The sequence below is a fragment of the Triturus cristatus genome, chromosome 1_2 (genome assembly GCF_964204655.1).
Source record: "Triturus cristatus chromosome 1_2, aTriCri1.1, whole genome shotgun sequence".
Lineage (NCBI taxonomy): Eukaryota > Metazoa > Chordata > Amphibia > Caudata > Salamandridae > Triturus > Triturus cristatus.
The window spans coordinates 317,525,658-317,548,118 of record NC_140580.1 but is presented as its reverse complement, the minus strand read 5'-3'; the positions used below and the strand labels follow the sequence as shown (position 1 = coordinate 317,548,118).

At 43.2% G+C, this 22,461-nt stretch overlaps 1 protein-coding gene across 1 annotated transcript in view; it reads right to left on the bottom strand.

Moving 5' to 3' along the window:
- ADAMTS14 (ADAM metallopeptidase with thrombospondin type 1 motif 14) overlaps positions 1-22,461 on the bottom strand; it is a 446,572-nt gene that overhangs the window by 22,666 nt on the left and 401,445 nt on the right. Inside the window, exons 17-19 of the mRNA XM_085603877.1 lie at positions 21,590-21,761; positions 11,393-11,525; positions 2,979-3,186 (exon numbers count right to left, since the gene is read on the bottom strand). Coding sequence (XP_085460003.1) covers positions 2,979-3,186; positions 11,393-11,525; positions 21,590-21,761 — 513 coding nt within the window. The remainder of the gene's footprint in view (positions 1-2,978; positions 3,187-11,392; positions 11,526-21,589; positions 21,762-22,461) is intronic.

Here is a 22,461-nt window from a genome sequence, read left to right as displayed (position 1 = left end):
GATTTCTCTCTGTTAGTCACCACCAGGTTTTGCTGAATTGTAGATAGAGAGTCCGCGAGAGAAGATATCCGAGCCTCAGCTTCTGAGACCCTCAGAGGGATGTTGCCAAGACACTCCTCCATCTTCGTAAGTCTACTGTGTAGGAGAGAGATTTCCTGAGTCTGGGAAGATTTGAAATCTCTTAGTTCCTGGAGAATGGTAACTAGGATATCTTCCATCGTGTTTGATTTTGTAACACTCAGAGGAACAAGCAAGCCATCATCTTGGGAGATCGGAGAAGCTTCAAGACTTATTGCTTGGCTTTGGACTATCGTGGTTTGCTTGCTGCTTAAGCCTGAGATTGGGCTTGTAGCTGGTGGCAGCATAGAATGGAGGGAAACCGAAATATTAGAAGAGATCGCAGTTGGAACCTTTGGTGAGGGTAATGGAACATCTTCTCGTCTTGTCGGTGTCTTCTGTGCTGTGGTGCTGCTTATTTGACCTCCAGTATTGAGGACATCATGCTCTAAAGAGGCACTTGTACTCTCCTGGTTTAACCCGCTACATGAAGGAGTACTTGAGGACTGTCCCTGCTGAAGAGGATTTTTTGAAAAGAGAGGGTATTGTTTCGGGGTAGAGCAGCTCTCATGGCAAGTAGAAGGGGACATATTAGGAGCCATGGCCAATTTGTCCGTGCTTACCATACTTTTACCTCCCTCGTCCATTCTTAGTCCCTTGTCTTTCGCACCTCCCACTTCTTTGTCCCCGACGGCAAGCAAGCTCAACTCTGCGGATAGTTCAGACAGGGTCAGACTCTCTACTTCTTCATCTTCTTCACCCTCCTCTTGGTCATTTTCCTCATTGTTGTCGTCCTCGGCCTGCTTCTTTAACACATTATACTTATTTTTTCTAAATAAGTCAGTGGACCCCAGCGGCCTCTGTTTAAGGGCTTCTTTTTGTTGATTTTTCCTTTTATTTTTTCTCTCCCCGTCAGGGGTCGATGGAATTAGGGGCTTAACTTCCTTACCCTGATCTAGCTTGGAATGTTTGCCCCTCGCTCTCGCCGCCATCTGGATCGTAGCTTTTAAATTCACCTTTTCAATTGTCAATGAACTTACAAAAAATGCGTCGATGTAGAATTGCAAAGGGTGTAATGTGGCAAAGCGAGCGTGAACTGGATAGCAACCCAGTGTGCCTTACCTCACAGTGGACCAGCGTCTGGCAGCAATGTCTCTCAGTCCCCTCGGGTAATCAAACGCTCCAGATAAGATAGCAAAATTGGAATAGCAGCGTGCTGTATCGCAGGCAATTTACGATACTTTTTTCCCCGGCAAATCGGACCAGCTGCCAGCTCCGCACGTCTGCGAGGCACAAGACAGGGAAGGGCAGGGCGAGGTTCCCACACACCCAAGAGAGGAGAAAATCAGCAAAAGAGGCTCCGTTCAATCACGCTGAGTAAAGCCCCCAGCAGGGTCCCACGTCCGATTTTGAAGTGCCTCTAGGCGTTATCTGCTGACGCTGTTGGTGGACACCAATGAGGCAGAGCAGTGTGACTCCTATGGTCCTCCTTGCACCAATGGCAGCAGGTGGTAGCACAGAAGGGTAGAAACCGGCAAAGCGGAGCCCGGACTGCAGGCAAAGCAGGATCCGGACTGCAGGGAAAAAAGCAGGACCCGGACTGCGGTGCACCGCGTCCGATTTTAAAGCGCCTTCAGGCGCTGTCTACTGCCGCTGTGAAGTAGATGCCGGTGGAACAGGGCAGGGTGGCCTCCTTGGACCAATGACGGCAGGTGGTGGCAGAGAAACAGGCAGAGCGTTCGAATTTAAAGCGGGACTCCCACAGCGTTCATCACGGGGCCCCTAGCTCCGAGAGAGGAGAAACCCAGCAGAGGAGTAGAGCCCCCAACAGAGCCTCAGCGGGGCCTCTGCAGCCAGGAAAGGAATGAAAAACGGCCGCAGCATTCCGCTCTCGTGGGCGTGGCCTCAAAGGTTAGAGGAGCAGGAAGCACAGCGGCAGCGTGGGTGAGTCACGTCAGCCGCTCATCCCAGTCTCGAGCATCGATTTTCTGAGAATATTGAAGAACATTCACAGTATATATCCATTGTTAATACTGTGCATGACTTATCATTGAGTCATTCTACAAAAGTACATTCTCATAAAATGTAAAAAGTTAAAAACTCTTTTTTAGCAGATAACACAGAAGAACACCTGACTTTCTTTTCATTAAAGCTCATGTGCATCGTGGCCCAGCTCGTTCACAACTACACAATGTGAACACCTCATTATTGGACCTCACTAAGAAATAATGGCAAAGCTAAGTGCCTTATAAATGTGGCTCAGATGCTGAAGCTATTTGCAGAGGGCAATCAAGGGAGAACTGCTGAATTAAAATTTAGCCCAATTCCCTTTAACGAAATGGATGATGATTTTTAAACTTGGATATACATTGTTCATTTACTGTAAGGTTATATCATGTGATAGTCATTTATTCCATTATTTCCTTTTGCTTCTCTCTGCGTATCTCTGCAATTGCTATTTGCAGTGTTCATATGCTGCTATTCTGATTGTCTTTCTCTTCTCCTTTACGAATGCATGCTAATTCATGAATTAACTATGTACCATTTAAATAAGTAAATTGCTCAGCTGTACTTGTACCTGAGAATAAGGTTCCTCTCATGTTATAAGCATATATATAATTAGCTGTTTTTATTATCTTTTGCATTTACTCTAATGACTTCCCTACTTTGAGATGCTGTTATTTACTGAAAAATATATCTTGTTGCTCTGTGCCATTTAATGGGTACTGTCCAGACACTTACCCCTTGTACTCCAGTCCTTGCCACATCTTAAGATTCATATGCACCACAAATGACACTTATGTTTGTATGGATTCCTATGAACTTATGTTTGTATGGATTCCTATGGTTTCCTATCCATAGAGGAGTGCATCCATTCGATGAACAGTTTTATACACTTTCCTAAGAATAGACGGCCTCACCTGGGACCAGGCGCCCATCCTCCATTGGGCTGGACATGGTAGGCGGTTGCAGGGCTTGCGTAGTTCGGGCCGCTCCCCCGTGCAGTACTTTGTGTGAATGGTCCGGTTGGTGCCATTCTGTAGGTGCTGGATGCACTGCACTAGCCGAGCTTGGACACCAAGCTTGCCGCAAGATTTGCTGCAGGTTCCCCACTCCCCTGCCACCCATCTGTAAAGGAAATCATGACAAACCTATTACTATAAAATATAAACTCTTAGCAGACATCCTCATTGTGTAAGGAAAAAACCCTTTCACAACTTTGAATATGTCTACAAATGTAGCAATATAGATCTGCTAAATAAAACTTTACACAGTTGTATTGAAGTGGCCAAAATAGCCTAAACAGAAAAAAATGCACAATAAATACACATGCGGACTAAAACTGAGCAACTGTGTGACTGCACACGTAGCACTCCTTCCAATCCCTCTACATTGATGACCTGGTTAGCTACTTGAAATTTCCTAAAGAAATATCCTATCATGGTGACACACTTCCAGAAGGCCCTCGCTGATCAAAGAACCATAAGGGTGGCCAGAGTGTCAATGAGATGCATAACAAATTCAAGAATCGTCAGCCTGGTGAGCATGCATTGCTTCTGGTTCTCCCAGGATCATCTCTGACTTTGAGAGATTTTCCTACATGCAAAAGAAAAAGCCTTTCTTCTTCAGCCCAGGCCCACCTGGAAGCTTCATGTTGACAGTGGCTGATCACCATAAAGCTATAACCAATGGAATTTTGATTCTAGACCTTACAGTCCCATTGAATGTCTAGTTTAGCTCCGACTGGGTCTTTGTTTAAAATGCCAGGAAGCCCATTCAGAGATAGAGGTCTCTGAAGAGCTGTACGCCCAAGTACTCCATTGTGGGTGTCTGTTCCCGGTCCAGCACCCATTATCCCTGCAATGGTTGCCAGACTGGTAAGGTACTCAAATGAAACCCCCCTGAACTGTGCACAGTGCATCAGTCGCTTCATCTCCAGTATGCTGACAGTCCCATTAACTAGACACCAAAGCATTGCATGACCTGGACTTTGTCATTTTAAACTACATTTTTGGATATGGGTCTGACCTCTGCTAGTGTTTCAGTGATGGGATTTTGGGCTTAGTGGTTTTTGAACTAGAAACTCAGTCACACAGGCTCAATACCACTAAACTCCAGCCCTGCATCTAGGGACCCAAGAAATGAGACCGGACGAATCACAGCAAGCTTGATAAATTTTTTGCATTTTGTCTGGGAACCTTGCCTCTTTAACTGAGTAGAATTATCAAACACTGCATTTTCTCTTTCCCTTTCAATTTATTAAGTGCAGAAATGTCTGAGAGCATCCTGGGACTACTATTAAAGGCAAGACGCGAAGAAGTCCAAAACATGGAAGAGTCAGCTTTCCAAGGCCTTCTGGAGATCCATGCAGCAAGTCATAGCGCCTGCAGAACACCTGAGCACTCATGAAGTCTGCTAAAGACACCTAGGCATTTCCCAACTGCTGATGAGTAGCCACTAAGCCCCATGTTATCAAGAAATGCAGTGCATAGAACATAAATTCTTCAACAGTGGCTGAGGTCATCACAACCACCAAGTCCTACTCTCCTTCTGTCTTGCAAGGGCATATCTCACATGGTTATCAGTATATTCACCTTTCGTACGCCCACACAACATTTTGTCAAGATTAACTCAACTCAATCCCCCTCCTAATCACTTATGGAAACCGCATTCAGGCACAATTCTTTCTAATGCTCTTCAGATTGTACTTAAACATAGAGTACTAACGGGTCAAGCAATGGTACCCAGGGGTCCTAATGGCCTAATAAGATATTGCCCTACAGAAAGACTCAATAATCCACAGTTATAGTTCAAAGTTATTTAGAGCATTGACAAGGAACATGCGAAGACTCTGCCAAGACATCATCGATGGTGGATGCCCACAGATGTTCGTAAATCCAACGAAGAGAGAGTTTCAGCTCATAAAAGGAGGCAATGGGCGAGATTCAAGAAGCAACTTAGTGGCTTCTAAGCTGCACATTCAACCAATATCAATTTCCTGGGCTTCAATATTAATCCCTTACTGTTCTTCAAAGAGCATGTAATTGCACTGTATTGGAACTGTGCTCATATAATGAACAAGTTCTGTACCAACTTGGCTGCTTCTCTTTCAGCAAGGCCACAGCTTCTGCTCCAGAGCCCCTTCCACGCCTCTCCTTGCCATTTGCCCAGTTTTACCTGCTTGTGCATCCTTAAGTCTTGAACTTTATAAATCCCTCCAATTGCGTCTACAATATTACAATCTCTATTCTGCTCAGCTCTAGCAAACAACTGTTGTGCATCTGTGACAGGCATCCCTCTGCAGGTATTTGTGTTGCATTGCAACCTTTATGTAGCCCTTACACTCCCTTTGAGGGGCACTGAGGACCGGCCTTTAGGATAGGCGACCAGGGCCCAGGTCGCCAATATTCTGAGGGGCGCACAGAGCTGTGGCATTAAGGTTATGCCAACAATAGTGCCCTTCTCAACTTGCTCCAGCCTTGTCCTTGTCCCTGTCTGTTAATTTCTGTCTGATTTGCCAGTTTTAAGTGGTTTTAATCCTTTATTATCATCTGCAGGAGATGTTTTTAAACCCCTTTGACCCCTTCCATGCCTTCCCTTCAACCACTGATCCTTGCTGACACACATCAACAAAACTATCATCTGCTTGAGGCAGCTAAGCTATAGGTGATGAGGTGCGCTGGGGGGGAGTCTATGGATGTTTGTGTTTAGGGGCCAGTCCCTGCTCAGGTATTGACCAGTGAACACAAAAGGGCCCCCCTTTGCCTCATTTAAATCACTACCATCAATCACTACCATCAGCAAGGGTGCCAAATTTCTCTCCGCCCACACCCAGGGCGCTAGCTTATCAAAATAGGCTTACTTTGCTCAGCTTCTGTGTGTAGGAAGTGTGGCTGGAAGGGTGCTGACTTTGTTTTTGATATGTATGCGAAAGGGTTTCGATAATGTGCACGATGACCACTGAGGTGCGTTTATCATGTTACGTGGTGCAGCGATTAGAAGTGTGTTGGATGAAAAGCAGTGAGAGACATGCGCAGTTAAACGTTTTCAGTAAGCTGGCGGCGTGCATGGCCCTCCTGGTATTTCTTAGGAACATAGTTCACTTGGGTGGTTACCACACAGGGTTGTCCAACCTGATATTTTGTTTAAAGGTTAGGGTTCTGAGCATGCATGGTTGGAGACAGGAGTAGTGGGGAGGACGTCATGTCCTTTGTTTAACACCCAGTGAGGCTATGTCTTCATAACAAAAACTCTAACAACATAATAAAAACAAGCATTTGTAATGCGGTAGGTCTCGCATTTACACGAGTTTGAGCTATTCGCATTGTAAAATGTATTTATTTATTTTTGTTGTTTTATATAGCGTGAACTTGACCCTAGTAGGGTATGAGAGCGCTTTACATTCACATAACGTTCCCCTTAAAACAACATGAACACCTTGCAGTTTCAGTAAACCTGATCAGTATACAGTAAGTTACTAGCAACAGTTAAGCTACAAAGTCAAAAATTAAGTTAGTTGTACATTGCAAAGTGGGAGAAACATTTACGCTTGACATTCAAATTTGCAAAATAAAAAAAAACGGTATTGGTCACTGTGTGGTAGCGTGTGTATTAAACAAGAAGGTCCTCTACTAATGTCACGACTGCTGGAGTTAATGGCAGGAATTTGCTCATGAGAAAGCTTTTGGCTGCATTTTTAAAAGCCGCGATGGATGCGATTTTTCGAATATTAGGGGGAGAGCGTTCCAAATTCTTGGTGCTGCGCTGGAGAAATCTCGGTCATATGTTCTTTTCTTTCGGAAGAGGGCCGGTTTCAGTAATAGCATTCCACGATTCCGGGAAGTCCGGCATCCTCTTGATAGAGTGATTTTCTGAGCTAGGTACCTAGGGGTATTGTAATGTATCGCTTTGTGGGTGATACATGCCATTTGTAGCTGTACTTTTGCTTTGTAGGGCAGCCAGTTGAGTGCTTTCAGATGAGGGGTGATGTGGTCGAATTTCATGGATCCAGTTATAAGTCTTGTAGCTGCATTGAGGCAGGCTTCAAGAGGAGCTGTTGAAATCTTAGGAAGACCAGCTAGTGTTGTGCAACCGTACTCGATCCTTGAAATGACTAGTGCCTGGACTGCAGTTTTGAGGTCTGTGTTACTTATGAAAGGTTTCAGTTTTCTGAGGTAGCTTAAATGGAAGAGGGCGTTTTTGCCATCGTGTTGATATGTGCAAGCATCTTCAGGTTTTTGTCTAGCATAATGCCCAAGGATTTGGTTGAATCTACAATCCTCGGAGTACAGTTTAGCGCTGTGATTAATTTGGTCCATTCCGCGATATTCGTGGTGCTTTTCTGGGGAGAAATCAAGAGGAATTCAGTTTTCTGTGGGTTAAGCTTCTAGTGATTACTAGTTAGCCAATGGACGGTTTTCTTTAATGCCTGGTTCATGATACCGATCTCATCTATCGATGTGATCTTGATGTAAAGCTGTGTATCGTCAGTGTTCATGTGGAAGGAGATGTTTGCTTGCTGTAAAATTTCTGTGAGTGGCTCTACGTACAAGTTGAATAGAGCAGGGGATAATGTTGAGCCCTTTGGTACTCCGATAACATTTCTGGATGACTGTGCCACTGGATTCAAGCTATCCTAGCTGAAGAGGGGTGAAACCCCGAAACCGGTCCTAGGATGCTTGTTTCCGGTCCAGGGAGGACCTGGCTTGGCAGTTTGGGCTGGACTGTTCCCATGAGGCACAGGGCCAAGACTGATTTGCATATGGCCAGGTCTAAACTGGGGTGGCATGGTGAGCAAAGGAATGATGTATTTAACCCAGAACTCTTGACTGGGGGTGAATGTTTTGATTGGTTCTGAATTCCGTCCATCAATTGTGTGTCTTTAACATTTCTGGATGAAGCAGATAAAGATTGGCTTGCTATGAATTCTTGCGATCTGTTTTCTAAGAACGAACTGAACCACCTTTGAAATATACCCTCTAAGCCCAACCTTTTTTTCAGGTGATCTAGTATTTTGTTATGGTTTACCGTGTCAAGCAGGATTAGGAGACAAGTTTCGTTGTGGTCGAGGGCAAGTAGAGCATCATCCACGATGTGCAGAATTGCTGTTTTAGTGCTATGGTTTGGTCTAAATCCTGATTGGAAGTCATTCAGCAGTTTGAATTCAGAGATGTGTTGACTCAGTTGTTGTTGTACACATTTTTTCAGGACTTTGGCTAGTATAAGAATTGTTGTTACTGGTCTGTAATTGTTCAGGTCTGCGGGGTTCACTGTTGTTTTTTAAAAAAATTGGAGTGACTTGCCCTGTTTTTAGGCAGTCCAGTAGTGAGCCTTGCGCTAGTGAAGCGTTAATAATCTTTGTCCAAGAGGGGATGAGCAGATGGTTTATAGTAGACCAACACTTTGCGGGTAGAGGATCGTTGAAATGATTGTTAGGTTTTATGGTCGAGATAATCTTTGCGATATCTGTGTCAGAGACAGGCTTGAATTTTGTCCATAAAGCATCATTTTTAGGCCTTTCCAGCATTGATTTAGCTTGAGGCTTAGCTGGGGTATTCTTTTTGATTGAAAGGCAATCCGCTGCCTTTTTGAGCTCCACCTCCATTGAGATGGCTTTGGCTGTAAAGAAGGAGGAGAATTATTTGCTGTTTATGTTAGATTTTGTAACTGTTGGTGCAGATTTGGCAGTTTTATTGGATTGGTCTTTTAGTTTTTCGAAGAGTTTCCTCGGTCTGTTTTTTGCATTATCCAATTCTTTTCTAAGGAAGTCTTTTTTGAATTTAGAATGCTTTTATTGTAGACCTTTCTGGCCTGTCTTAGTTGGATTAAATGTGGTGAGGAGGGGTGTTGTTGCCATTTCCGCTCTGTGAGTCTGAGTGATCTTCTTTCTTCATTGAGGGATCCGTTAAACCAAGGGTTTTTATCTTTGGGATCCTTTTAAGTTTTAATGGGGCTAGGTCCTCAATTATGCTCGTCATCGTATTATTGTAGTAATTCGTGAGATCCTTGACGTCTTCCAGGTTATTGGGAGGTTGCAGTTCTTTCACACAGCGTGCTGCGAGAATTTCCATATTAAGCCCTCTGGTGTTGCAAATTCATTTTCTGGGTTGTATTGGCTGTGAGGAGATTTTCTTTGTTATGTGGGGTATTTGGAAGGTAATGATATGATGGTCAGACCAGTAGCAAGGGATGATCTCGATTTTATCGACAGCTTTTTCTTTAGAGATGATCCAATCTAAGGTAGAGCCTTTCAAATGAGTTGGTAGGTGGCATTCTTGAACCAGCGATTGCTCTACGAGGAAGGTTTTGAGTAGGTTGATCTGATTGTCAGTGTGATCCTCCCAGTGAAGATTGAAGTCTCCTATGAAAATATCATTAGAATGGGGAGTCGTGTTCGCTGTGATAATTTCTATCAGCTGGTCTATGAACATGGTGTTATTACCGGGAGGGTGGTAAAATGCATGAAGTTTGAAATCTGGTTATTTAAGGATCCTAATGTCAGCCCAAGATATTCCCATGACTCTAAGAGGTCTGATTGTATTTTCGTAATGGCTATGTCAGATCTATGTATACAGGCTATACCACCGCCCTTTTTATTTGGTCTGTCTAGTCTCACGATACAATAGTTCGGGAGGACTAATAGATCTAGGCATGGGGAGGATGAATCAGAGAGCCATGACTCTGTTAGGATGGTTACGTCTATTTCCTGGTTTAAGATGAGGTCGGCTATGTTAGTGGCATGTTTCTTTGCTGACCGACAGTTGAGTAGTAGACACAAAATAGGTTTCTGTGGTTTGATCAGTAATGGTTTTTGCTTTTCGGGAATTAGTATCAAATTTTTTAGGTTATTGAAGTTTGGCATTCTGAGGCTAGTCTTTGCAGTTCTGCTTGCGGTAATTGGACTCACTGAATGCGATGTTCGCCTAACTTGGTGGCAGGATTGTGGACGGTTCATATGACAGCACAAGGGTTTGTAAGTCAATGTCTTTCAGATATCTGAGTTTATTGCGAGAGCGGTATGGTCTGTTTGTCATTGCCATTGGGATAGACTTTAATGTATTATAGGTATCATGATCGGATTTATGTAGGCGCTCCAGTTTTGAAAGACATTTAACTGATAAGAGCAGTAAGTTTTTCATTTCCCTGATAGCTAGTTGCCTGGCTTTGTAGGTCTTGCTTGATTGGAAGCTGAGGTTATCATCATATTCCGTACTGGGATGAGGAGAACAGAGGTTATCAGGCTCCATGCTAGGTTGCTGAGCGACCGGAGGTAGTCTGGGTGACTCTGTAGGTATGTTGGGATGGGTTGTTTCTTGAAGGTTTGGGCTACTGTTGGGTTTATCTTTGCATATTTCCTTATGTCTTGTTGCTGTTTCGCATTTCTTGAAGCCTGACCTCCGAGTACTTGTCAAGTTATCCTGGTCAGTGCTTGCTGGCTCCATCCTAACGACTTTATCAAATATAGAGTTGGGACTTATTTTAATGCTGGCTTCAGAGCTATGTGGTCTGTGTTTAGTAGGGGATAAATTGGATTTAGGTACTTGTGGGCTGTTACTCTTAGCTACGGAGCTTCTGGGTTCCATTTTCGATTGTTGGAGCTCAATAGTGGTGATGTTTTCTGTCCTGGCAGATTGAAACCTGTGCTGGGAGGTGGACTGCGAATTACTATTTGGCAGGTTTCTTGAGTGAGGGCAGTTAAGGGCTTGTTCTATCAAGGTTGAGAAATATTCGTCGAAACGTTCCAGATCTTTGTTGGCGGCTTGTATGAGAACCGTGCCATTCTTGTAGCATGTTATATTCAGTGTAGCTTTTAGTTTTCGAGAGGGTGATGTTAGCATCTTCATGCCGTGAGGAATGTTTCTTACTTCCTGTACCTTCAGCACGTTATTAAGGGTGTTGCGCCATTTAGCCATTTTAGTAGGGAAGAATAATAGGTCGTTAATAACGGCGCCTTTTTTATGTTGAAGGAGGGGTCTGAGATTAATATCAAGAAAATAGTGCTTACAGACTAAAGAAGATGTACCGTGTAACAACCGAAGTAAAAGGGCAAGTCCTCATGGGAGGTTACATATGAAGACAAGGCGGTACTAAGGAGGGACTAACAAGCCTATTAACTAATCAGAAGCCAGCATTTACAAAGGACAATGACACAAGCCATTAAAATTATGGGCCGAGAGTGGGCGGAGCTTCACGTACATACTCTAATACAGCATGGCTCGCAGAGCCGCGCATGTGCTGCCCAGGCTCACCCTAAAAAGGCAGAAGATCGCAGTGACTCTATGACCCCCGCCTCCCTAGTCCGCTACGGGTGCCCCAAAATCTGCGCTCAGCTCACCCCGGCTGGGAGCACTCCTGCAGGTTACAGCGCCTCCGAATGGGCTTCGGCTTCTTCCCATTGTCACACAAGTTGCGGTGCACCATTCTGTTATCACCCTTCCGCCTGCAGCCATATTTGGTGTACTGGATGCCTAAAAGAGAGCAAAAAATAAATTCAGTTTATATCTTTTCAAGGGTATTCAAGCACCTGGCAGCCTCAGCTTTATCTACTTAATAATGATACATATGGGGAATCTGGTCGGCTCTTGCCAGAAGAATCCCCGAATGCAAAAGACAAAGGCTTGATGTAAGTGGATGGATCCGTGTGTCTGCGTTTGGAGACCCGACCTTACCCATGAAATGTAGAAGAGGCGCTTTTGACAAAGCCAATAGGTTTGGCTTGAATATGGGAAAACATGCAAAGGCAGCATACAACAGTGCTGTTGGCATTCATTAACACATTATGGCCAGAAACGCAGGCTCTAACAACGCTTCTTAGTTTGTTTCTAGACTCTGCACAACACCCTGAAATGTGGTTTCTTGACTTCAAGGTGGAGTAATCATTACATGGGACAATTCGTATTCATACAGTTAGAGGGCGTTTAGCATTGTTTTTTTCAGTTTTATAAGTTTTATATTTTATATGGGATTAGTGGGGAGCATACTACGTGCTGTTTCTGGAATCAATATAATTATCTCACTTGAGACCTGTTTGTTTTTCTCTCATACTGTTTTTTCTCCTCTTCCGTTACGTTACCACAGGGTTTGTGCGATGAGATTGCCATCTAGCGGCTAAACGTGGCAGTGTAACATGGTATTCACTTGAACTGTATTTTAATGAATGGATACCTATATTTTTACTTTTTATTTGTTCTAGTGTACGGAGTATGAAGTTTTACTAAGAATAAAAAAGAGTACAGCTCTCACTAGCCCCAGAAGGCAAACGGAAGAGAGCCAGGGAAAAGCACACCCGGAGCCAACTGGAAACATAGATGAAGAACCTGAACCCCTGGGGCACCGTACAAAAACTTGCCCAAGACAGACAGAAGTAGCGGCGGTCCTTTGTGGCTGCCCTACATGTCAGCCGGCGTAACGGGCATTAGAGGGCATATCAGCAAGGCGAGGCGATAGAATTATCGCCGCTTTTGTGGCCGTTTTCTGCCAAAAAGCGGCGATAATTTTATCGCCTAATTAGCAAGCTCATGCTGACGCGTGAAAACTTGCGTTAGCATAGGAATTCCTAATGCCCAGATTTGCATCTCTAATGAGATGCAAAGTGGGTGTTCCTGACCTGACATGACAGGAGAAATGTCGCTAAGCGACATGTCTCCTATCATCAAGCCCCACGCTATGAAGCATAGCGGCAAGAAAAGTAGAAATAACCCCTGTTATCGCTACTTTCCTTATGCCTGCTTCAGGACTGACTTAGCCATGATATCCTATGGAAGGTGGATATCATGGCTAAGTTTGTGAGTCCCTAACATCAAGCTAACGCCACATTGCGTGAGATTATCGCTTGGTTTCCAGCGTTAATCTCACGTTAGGCAGTTAGCGTGTGGATTTTTATCGCTTTTGAGATAAGCGTTGCTAATAGCACGCTATCTCAGCGATAAAAATCCACGCTAGCCGGCGATAATTATCCTAGCGCTAAGTGCGCTTAGCGATAATTATCGCCGGTTGTTGCTGATATGCGCCTAAGTAAGTAAAACGTTTGGGATCACGTGACCAAAAGCCTGACACATTGAAGATAAGAAAATTGTCCCCGCTTATCTCATTTTCTTTATACTGGATATTGAGCAGTGCGAGTACGATTGCGACCTCAGCTTTGTTTTTGTTTTCCCCCAGAGAACTAATTTAAGAATTTGTTGGCACTGTAATGCGTTTGTGATGCATTTCTCACGGTAGCCTTGAAGCTGCACTTACCACCCATGATGCATTGCACCTTACATTATTTTCACCGCAAACAGAACCGCCCCCTTGCTTGGACAGCACCATGGGCGGAGATAAATGTTGCTCCTTCGCTGCTGCTGGTTAATAAAAGATGCAGCAGGGGGCCTATTTTGTTTTCACCAGTGCTTACATTGGAAAACAATAAGTGCCAGGGCACTCCTCAGGAGGTCACCGCAGCTTGCACCACCCATTGCCACTGCTGCCAATGACAGAACCTGTGATGTGGCGGAAACCGCATTTTGTTTGCAGGGGTGCATTATAATCACAAGTGTGGAGCGCACCCGCATATAATCCTTTGTCGTATTATTGTGAAGTGTTAGAATCTTGAAATGTAATAACATGAAATGTAATGTATTTAGGCCATTGAATAGTAACATGAAGAATTAACGTAGAAAGTGAATGTAACTAGTAGAAAACATTAACGTGAATACTCGTGTTGTGCAACTGACAACCATTCATTTATTAAATGTATTTATTAATTTGTTGTTTACATGCAGGTTGAAATATTAACGGAACGTGCCTTAGTTTTTCAGGCAATTTCATAAAGCTTGCATGCCATTTTCTTATGTTAGCCGAATTTTGTTGGCCTGAAATGTGTTTTTCCCTGGAAGCTCTCTCTTTAGAATTAATAGCTGAATTTTATGTGCGCTGTAGAATTTGTTCCTTCTTACATTTTGCATTGCAGGGGAAAGAAGCACTCATGTTAGCTAGAATAATGTATTTGTTTTACTAATCAGGCAAGAAGGCAAAAAGTTACATCGTTTGGTCTGAATCGATAAGAGAAGGCTGTTGTCCTTCACACAGGAGAAGGCTTGGGAACTAAGCGCAGAAATTGGTGAGAAGAAGAACATTGCGGTCCCGTGGAAAATTACAGTTGGGACGATGTCCAGAGTGGATGGCGTCACCCACAAGGACTCTTGGGAAGTTTACCTGTAATAATGTGATGTTGAAAGTAGGGAAAGTGCCTACTTCTCTTTCTCCCTTCTGAGAGAGCGCATCTTAGCACAAGCTCTGTCTCGATAGCTTTATGCTGTTGGTCAGATCGATGGTGGAGAGACTTCTTAGGAAGACTCCACATGCTGACACCTTTTATCCCTTTTCATGAAGATGCTTAAGTAGGGATGTCATATTAGCGCTAGTGTAGGGATAGATTGATGCTGTATATTCATCAACCCTCGATACAGGGAAATTTGGACTCATACTTTCTGATCCTCTGCATCCTATTTCTTGAATTAATCGTTTTGTTTATGGTACATTGCTTACATGGGATCCGTAGGTTTGGCTTTATGCTGATTCCGATGTACTTTTACACTCTCGTTTTGAGGTGTTTTTATGTCAAATTATTTTTGGCTTCGTAATAAATTAGCTAACCTTAGGTAGTTGTCTGTGGTTACTATTTGACCAGAGTAATTCCTGTTAAATTGATAGGCATTAATAGCGACTTTTTCCCCTCTACGTTTTCATGCTGCTAAAAAGAAACGTTGGTTTGTGATTCTAGAATAGGTCCAGGACTTATGGGCCCGGCACTTTCATTTGCACAGCTACTAGACATCACACTGCTACAAGTGTGACAATTCAGGCTGCAGGTAATAATTGTTTTTAATGTATTTTGAATTAAGAACCAACTGTTGTTCTATTCATCTCTAAATAACATAGACAGTGCCACCATGTGGCAGACTGTCATAAGTGCCGGTGGTTACAATTAAGTGCCGGTTCTGAGCATAGGACACCACCTGGTCAAATTTAAGCCGTGGTGTTCACTGGTCGCTGAGTGGGAGATTACATCAAAGCAGTGACTGGTCTCTAATCACAAACCTCTCAGCACATCCCCAACCAGCCTGATTCACTCGCAGCTGAGCTCCACTATGCTAGTGCTGAGATGTTGTTGGTGGAGCTGATGGGGTCATAGGTGCATGGTGGAGAGAAGGAGATGGGAAGGAAGGGGTTTAATGGACTGGAAGATAGCCTCTGTGGTAAGTACAAAAAAAATTATTAAAGCAGTTTAAGTTAAATTGTTGGAGCCAAGTGAGAGGGACACTTGTGTCTGCAGGACCTTAATGTAGGCAGCTCTGCGCTCCCCTCTGAAGATTGGCGCCGTGGGACAGAGCCTAGCTCACCCATGCCAAAAGCTGGTGCTTTCCGCATGGGATTTGTTGTGAATTTTAACTGGGCTCTGCTTTGTATATTTCTGCTTTGGACATGGAATAACTGAAAACAAGGATGTTTTGCAGCTGATGGCACAAATTATGTTTAATGTGCTTGTATGCAAGGCACATTTAACATAGTTTAATTAGCATTTTTTGTTATGTGTCACGATTTTCTTGCTCTGTTTACAGCAATCACAAACAGTCTCATGTCAGACAAGACTGATCATTTTGACCTGTTTTTCTTCATACATTTGGGAGCTGTAGCCCATTGTTTATAAATAGAACAGCAAAAGTGAAAGATGAGGAGTGCAAACAATGAAACCAGGACAGTAAATCTACACACTCATGTGATACCTGCAGCCAGTACCAGCCACTTAGTTAACATAACTTTGCAAGCCAGGAGCTTCAAGTCCATCATGTAAATGCAGTCAGCGAAACTGCAAGCTCTAGAATGCAAAGAGATGGTGCACTAAAAGCAAGCAGATGTTGAAACGTGTCCACGTGACACGAAAAGGCTTTTACAGAGACATTTAGCAATTTGTGACATGGTAGCAGCACTGGTTTACAGACAATTGCGCATTTACCAGTAACACTGCATTGTTTAGCTTTATGACTATGCCAGCAGGTGTTTTTACTCAAGCGAATGCCTGTTCATGCTTGGACGTGTACTTTTAAAACAGCATTTTTTTTACACCAAGCATAGTTGCAAAAGTGGAAAATGCTCCACTGTATATCAGGTTTAAAGTTTTTGATTTCAAATCTGGCTTCTCAGTAAAGCAAAACAGAAATTGCTTTAAAGGCCCAAAGGCCATTCATCCAACCACTCACTGTCGAGCAGGTTAATGGAGAAGGTAATGCTAAACAATTCAGCAACTATATATTTTCCATCTTTGCCAACATGTGAACGAGAATCATGGTTTGAATCCCTTAGAATTAGTTTCAGTCAGTCACGCCTATATTTCCTGCCAGACCCCCAGGACATGAAATATTTACTTTCTAACAAGTATATATTTTTAAATCCACCAAACAAACCATGCACGTTTCAAACAAGGCACACAGAAGAAACCCAGAAGTCTAAAATTGCCAGATTTTTTACTTTACCTTGCATATTTGGGGTCATAAAACCAAAACACTTGTAAACAAATACTTAGAAAGCAAATAGAAAATCTGTGCTGTCAGAGCTATTTACTCACTCTGTTAAGAGAACACGAGGTTGATGTACAAGCTTTATACAGGTCGTAAACCTTTCAATCCATTAACTAGGAAGGATTGCGTCTGGTTGGTATTTTTTAATGTACATAAACGTTTTAGCAATTCTGAAAAGTTTTTCCAACTTGCTGAATGGGTTTAGAAAAGGTTTCCGAGTCACTAGCAGTGCCTAATTTGAGCCGGAGCTTTCCAGTGCTGAGCACTTAATTGGTTTCCGGAACCTAATTGTCAACACCGCGCTTAAAGCAGTCTGCCACAAGGTGGCGCTGCTCATGTAATTTAGAGAGGAGCAGTTTAACAGCTGTTTAGGGAAACAATATACATTAAAAAATTACTAATACCTGCCTACCCCAGCCATTCCTTTATCTTTGGGGATAATCTTTACTGTCGCATTTACATGCGAGAGAGACGGTTAGTAGTTGTTTTGGCAGTGATGACAGGAGTGCTGGGTGGCGCAAGCTGCAGTGGCCTCCTTGTCAGAGCCCTGGCACTTAATATTTTACAAATTAAGCACTGGTCATTAGTCTGAATGGGCGAGTTCTGGGTGTCTCTTCCAAGTAGCAAATAGCAACTAGGACCCTGGTGTATCAATTATTTGCAACCATTATTCTGGTTACAAAACATTCACAAATAACTGACGCTCCAATTGGGCAGTACTGTTTCACGAAAGGGAAGAGGCCACCTAAAAGCTATTTCTCTTTAGGAATTCGGTGGAAGAAGGGGGGAAGGGGGCAAATGAACAGTGCCCGCTTTCCAATCACAGGGATAGTGGTCTGCTGTCCCCGCCATCCCGGTGATTGCAGCCAATCACAGTGGCTCACAACTTGTGACCAGCCTAATGAATATTAATTAGGCATTTCGTTCTGCAACCTCCTTCAATTCTGTATTTTGCGAACCAAACTATAGGTTGTTTCGCAAATTCAGATTGCATGCACAAAAAGTCAGTGTGCAATCTGCAGCCAGTTCTTGCTAGTGTAATCTTTGGGCATTAGACCCTTAGATATTCTAGCACACAAAATGAATAGTGTAAAATGAAAAATAAGAGAATTGCATCTTGCAGACTTTTAATTAATTATTCCCAAAAACCGGAAAGACAGAGCTGGAAATTTTGGGGATCATTTATGAGTCCTTGTGTCACTTTTGCGCCGCCGGTGCGTCACTTTTTGTGACGCACCGGCGGCGTAAAAATTGGACCTTGTTGCACCATATTTACAAAGTGACGCATCTAGGTAGATGCGTCACTTTGTAAACCCCTGCGCTACATTATACCTGTGTCAGGTATAATGTATGCAGGGTGGGCGTTCCCACGTAAGTAAGCATCGTAGAAGGGACGCAGTGAAATCTACGAGATTTCACTGCGCTACTTCTAGGGTGCAAATGCTTCAATATCTTACGCCTGTCTCAGAGCAGGCGTAAGACTGACGCAGGCCCTTTCACATGGGGCTTGCCCCATGTGAAAGGACACATTGCTGGAGTTGCGTCACTTGTGTGACACACTCCAGCAATGCGTCGATTTTGCGCCTACAGATATGTCAGAAATACTGACGTATCTGTAGCTCCTTGCGACATGATGCGTCATACTGTAAATATGACGCATCCATCATGTCGCAAGGAGGGTGCACTGAGAAGTGATGCATTGCTGTTTTCACACAGCGATGTGTCACTTCTCATAAATGAGGCTCTTTGACTGTATTTCTTAGGATGCCACCAATAAATTATGTTGCAAGTGAAGTATGCACATGAGTACATTATGGTCCTGCATCATCAGTATTTTATATTTTATTGACATTATTCAATAATCTCAAACAGAAACAGTAAGTAAGAGCAAAAAGTAAATAACAGTGCATCGTGGTACACTAAAACAACATAAAATGGCGCAGAGTAGCACAATGGATGACATGCGACACAACATGCAGATAGCGAGCAGTTCACAGTAATGTTGGGCTGCAGCTATGTAGAGGTCATTTATTCTAAGTGCTGTGGCTCAGTCTAAACGCGGTCCAGCGGGGACAGTGGTAGCCTAATCATGAAAGGATGCAGGTGAATCTGTGCCTGAGGAGCTCTCTTGGGGCCTCATCAGTATTTAGCAAAGGTCTACCATTCCACCTTTTGGCCTTTTACTGATTTGCTGCTGTGGTCTTTTACTACTTGACTGAAGGATGATATTTCACAGTGAGTGCTCCCCCCGTTATCATTCTTAACAAGTAATTCTAGCATCTGACTGTTACATGTATAGAAAAGGGGTAAACCTTGTACATCTACATCATAAAAGGGAAGGAGAATGAGTGTGACTGGGGGGTGCACTTTACTGTTGCACATGTATCCAGTTGAGATTCATTTTAAAATAGAAAGAAAAATAATGGTGGAGTACTCCAGGAATTTCACCTTTACCTAGCTAAAAAGTAAGGGACATATTTACAAGGGGACTGCACCACCGGAACGTCACTTTTACTTACGTTCCGGTGGCACAATGCCCTGCTCCATATTTACAAAGTGGATTTAAGCCACATTTTGTGGCTTAACGCAGCTTTGTAAATATAGTACCCTTTTACGCAGGTGTCTGCATGGAAGGGGCGTGCAATGGGTGTTGCAGTGGGCGTTCCACCACAACATCTATTGCTTTTCGAGACTGCCCCAGATGTAAATGGATATGTGAATCTGAGTCAGCACCAAAAATGAATGCCATGCAATAGCAGGCATGAGAATGGCACAACGAGGAGAAATACTTTTATTTCTCCTCGTGTTTAGGTCTCGCCTACGCAGAACACATGCGCTGCATAGGCAAAAAGACCTTTTGGAATGGTTTCGGCTTTTCAGCCAAAAACGTGCACGCGTTCCATTGCCTTCAATGGCAACGTGTGCACGTGTGTGGCGATTGCCTTGCGGGAGCGAGCTTGACACCCTATGTTTTTAAATAACTTACAAACACATGGTGCCCGTGGCTCGCTCCTGCAAGGGAAACGCTTTGTGTGCTCTCGCACTCCCCCCACCCCTCCCACTTTTAGCGCGAGGCGCGCGCAAGCTTGTTCTTCTTCCTCTGGGGCGTTTTATTTTCTTTTTAAGTGTATTTATTGTATTATTTTGAAATGGTTGTTTTTATGGTGGTTTTAATAAACTACGGTCTAAATAAACGTAACCTTCTTAATTGTCTTTCTCTGCTGTTTAACCCACTGAGAAGCACCCACACCTGGAGATGAAATACCGGCACAAGAAGTCAAAGGAGCGAGAGCAGCGGGAGGCGGATCGTGAGGAGCGCATGAACCAGCAGCGGAGGAGCTCTTCTTCCAACAAGATTAGTGTACTGGCTGAGTCATGAGTGCTGCAGACTGGGGGTGCGGTAGAGCTGGCACTTTGTCTGTAGCTTGTCTACGCATTCTCTAGTCTCCACTATCACTTGTATCCCATTAGACTCCCACCCGTCTCTGTCACTATATGTACCATAGTGCTGATGTCTGTGAAGCAGCTTTATTGGAATACTGATGGGCTAATTAAATGTATTTTTTTAAATTCAAGCGATCTAAATCTTCCTCCCGTCTCCCTCTACTTCCTCTTTAGAATATTTCAGGACAAGAGGTGAGCTGTCATGATAGATGTTCTGTGTTGCAAAATGCTGCCCGCTGATTGGCTGAGGGGACTTCAGCGTAAGTCTCTAAGGCCTCCGCTGCTGGTCTGTTTTTGCTACTGCTGGGGTCACCAGCACAGTCATAGTTAAGAATGGCCCTGAATCACCTTTTCGTAAATTGTCCAAAATCGCTTGCATTTGCCAGATTTGTAGTATTCTTAGGTGTTCTGAATAGAGCAGATTTGCTTTAAGGGCGATTGTTTAATCAAAGCACAACCTGCTGCTTTACTCGAGTATTACATTTTAATTTCCTTCCCAAGTCACAATGCCAATAATCAACAAGCATTGGCATAGCCAATAGGTCTCGCCTTTCGGACCTTACAAGTATTTAGGTATGCAGCACAATATCCTTACTGCAACAACATTAATTATTGTATGGCTAAAAACATATAAGGTCCCAAAGGCGAGACCTATTGGCTATGCCAATGCTTGTTGCTTTTTCTATGTGTGCTGCATTGTGCAGCACACATAGAAAAAGCAAAATGCCATTTATGATTGTTTATGCGCAGGAAGGAGTCTCTTCCTGCACATGAACAATCATTAAATAATGGTGATTTGCTACTTCTATGTGTCCTACAGAATGCACTACACATAGAAGTAGAAAATTGCACATAATCAATCCTTCCCTGCAACGCAGGCACCTTTTCACTATGGCACAGGGGTGTCGGCTTTGGTGCTAGGCAGCTATTTCTAGAGCCAGCACTAGGGAAAACACTGGGGTATGCCGTATTGTAAATACAGCACATCACTGAGTTTTGTGCTTCAAAATTTGCTGCAGCTCCGCGCACCGTCATTTCCTTGTAAATATACCCCTAATATCGTAACTTAGATGGTGCAAATGACCCAGGCAATATAAAGCAAAAGGATCCCAAGGATGATTATGAACCATCAGAACATTTAGGTACAAGAATATTGAGGACAGCACCCTGAAGGACAATATTGAAAAGTAAGTGCCTATAGGGAAGTATACATTTAACATTCCTAACTCCACATCTACGTACTTTAAAGATATATGTACCACTTAGGTACATATATGAGGAGTTAGGTATAGAAAATCTAGACTTACTGAACTGTGAATATATATAATTTTTATATTCTGTCCTCAATATTGTGTTCCAACAATATTCTGGGATTGATATTTAGGGTTTCAACCATCAAAGCAGAGTTTACATACTGTGATTGTAAATTATCAATTCAATTCTAGTCACACCTTTAGCTTTGTGCATCCTCCTGCCCTCCATGGTATAGCTCCAGAAAGGGATTTTGACAGACAGTCCTGAAAACTAACCTCCTCCGCAGGCTTTCGAGCATTGGGACCAGCTTTTGAGGGCCCATTCATGTGCATGTGTGTCCATCTCCTCCAACAACACGTTATTGTTTCCGATCATGGGCAAAAGGTCCTCATGGATGATGTACTTGTAGAGTAGGCTGCTCTTTGTGTCCTCCTCGTGAGGAACAATCTGAAAATCACAAAGAACATATAGAACATGAGCGGCAGAGAGCAAGAAGAGAAGATTAACTAAATAGAAGGAATAGATAATTGATGTGAAGTTTGATAAAGAGAAGGGAAATTGCAAAATTGTGATTAAAAACATATGAAAAAAAAGTGACACAGCATTAACATGACAGCAATGGAATTTTATAACAGATATGGAAAATTCAAGTCCATCTTGTCTACTTATACCCGTGCCTACTGTTGGTACACCAACACTGTGAGTCTCATAAGATGTTATCCTTGATTACTCAGAGTTATTGGTAGTGCATGCCACCCCAAATCTTGTCCAATACTCCTGTGACATCTCCACTATTTCTGTTGGGATTCTACTTCGATGAGTGTGGTACCTTTTCTTGGAAATGCATCTTAATGTTACTCCTGAAGCTGCTCCTTTCAGTCTCATACCATGACTTCCAGATCGAGAGTGGACTACTCTAACACAAAGAAAAGGATTTCCTCTAAGGCTATGTGTTTTTTGTGTTCACAAAATTGGAAGTTTTTGTCAAATTCCCCCTAACCTTTATTCCTCTTATTATGTGTCTATTTCAATTCTTAAGCCTTCCTACAAAAACATGTCATTAAAGTCATGCCAAAGTTATATTTGATCGTTTTGTAACTGTTCCTCACTTGCCTTTATTCTTGTGAAAATGGGGACTTCAAAACTA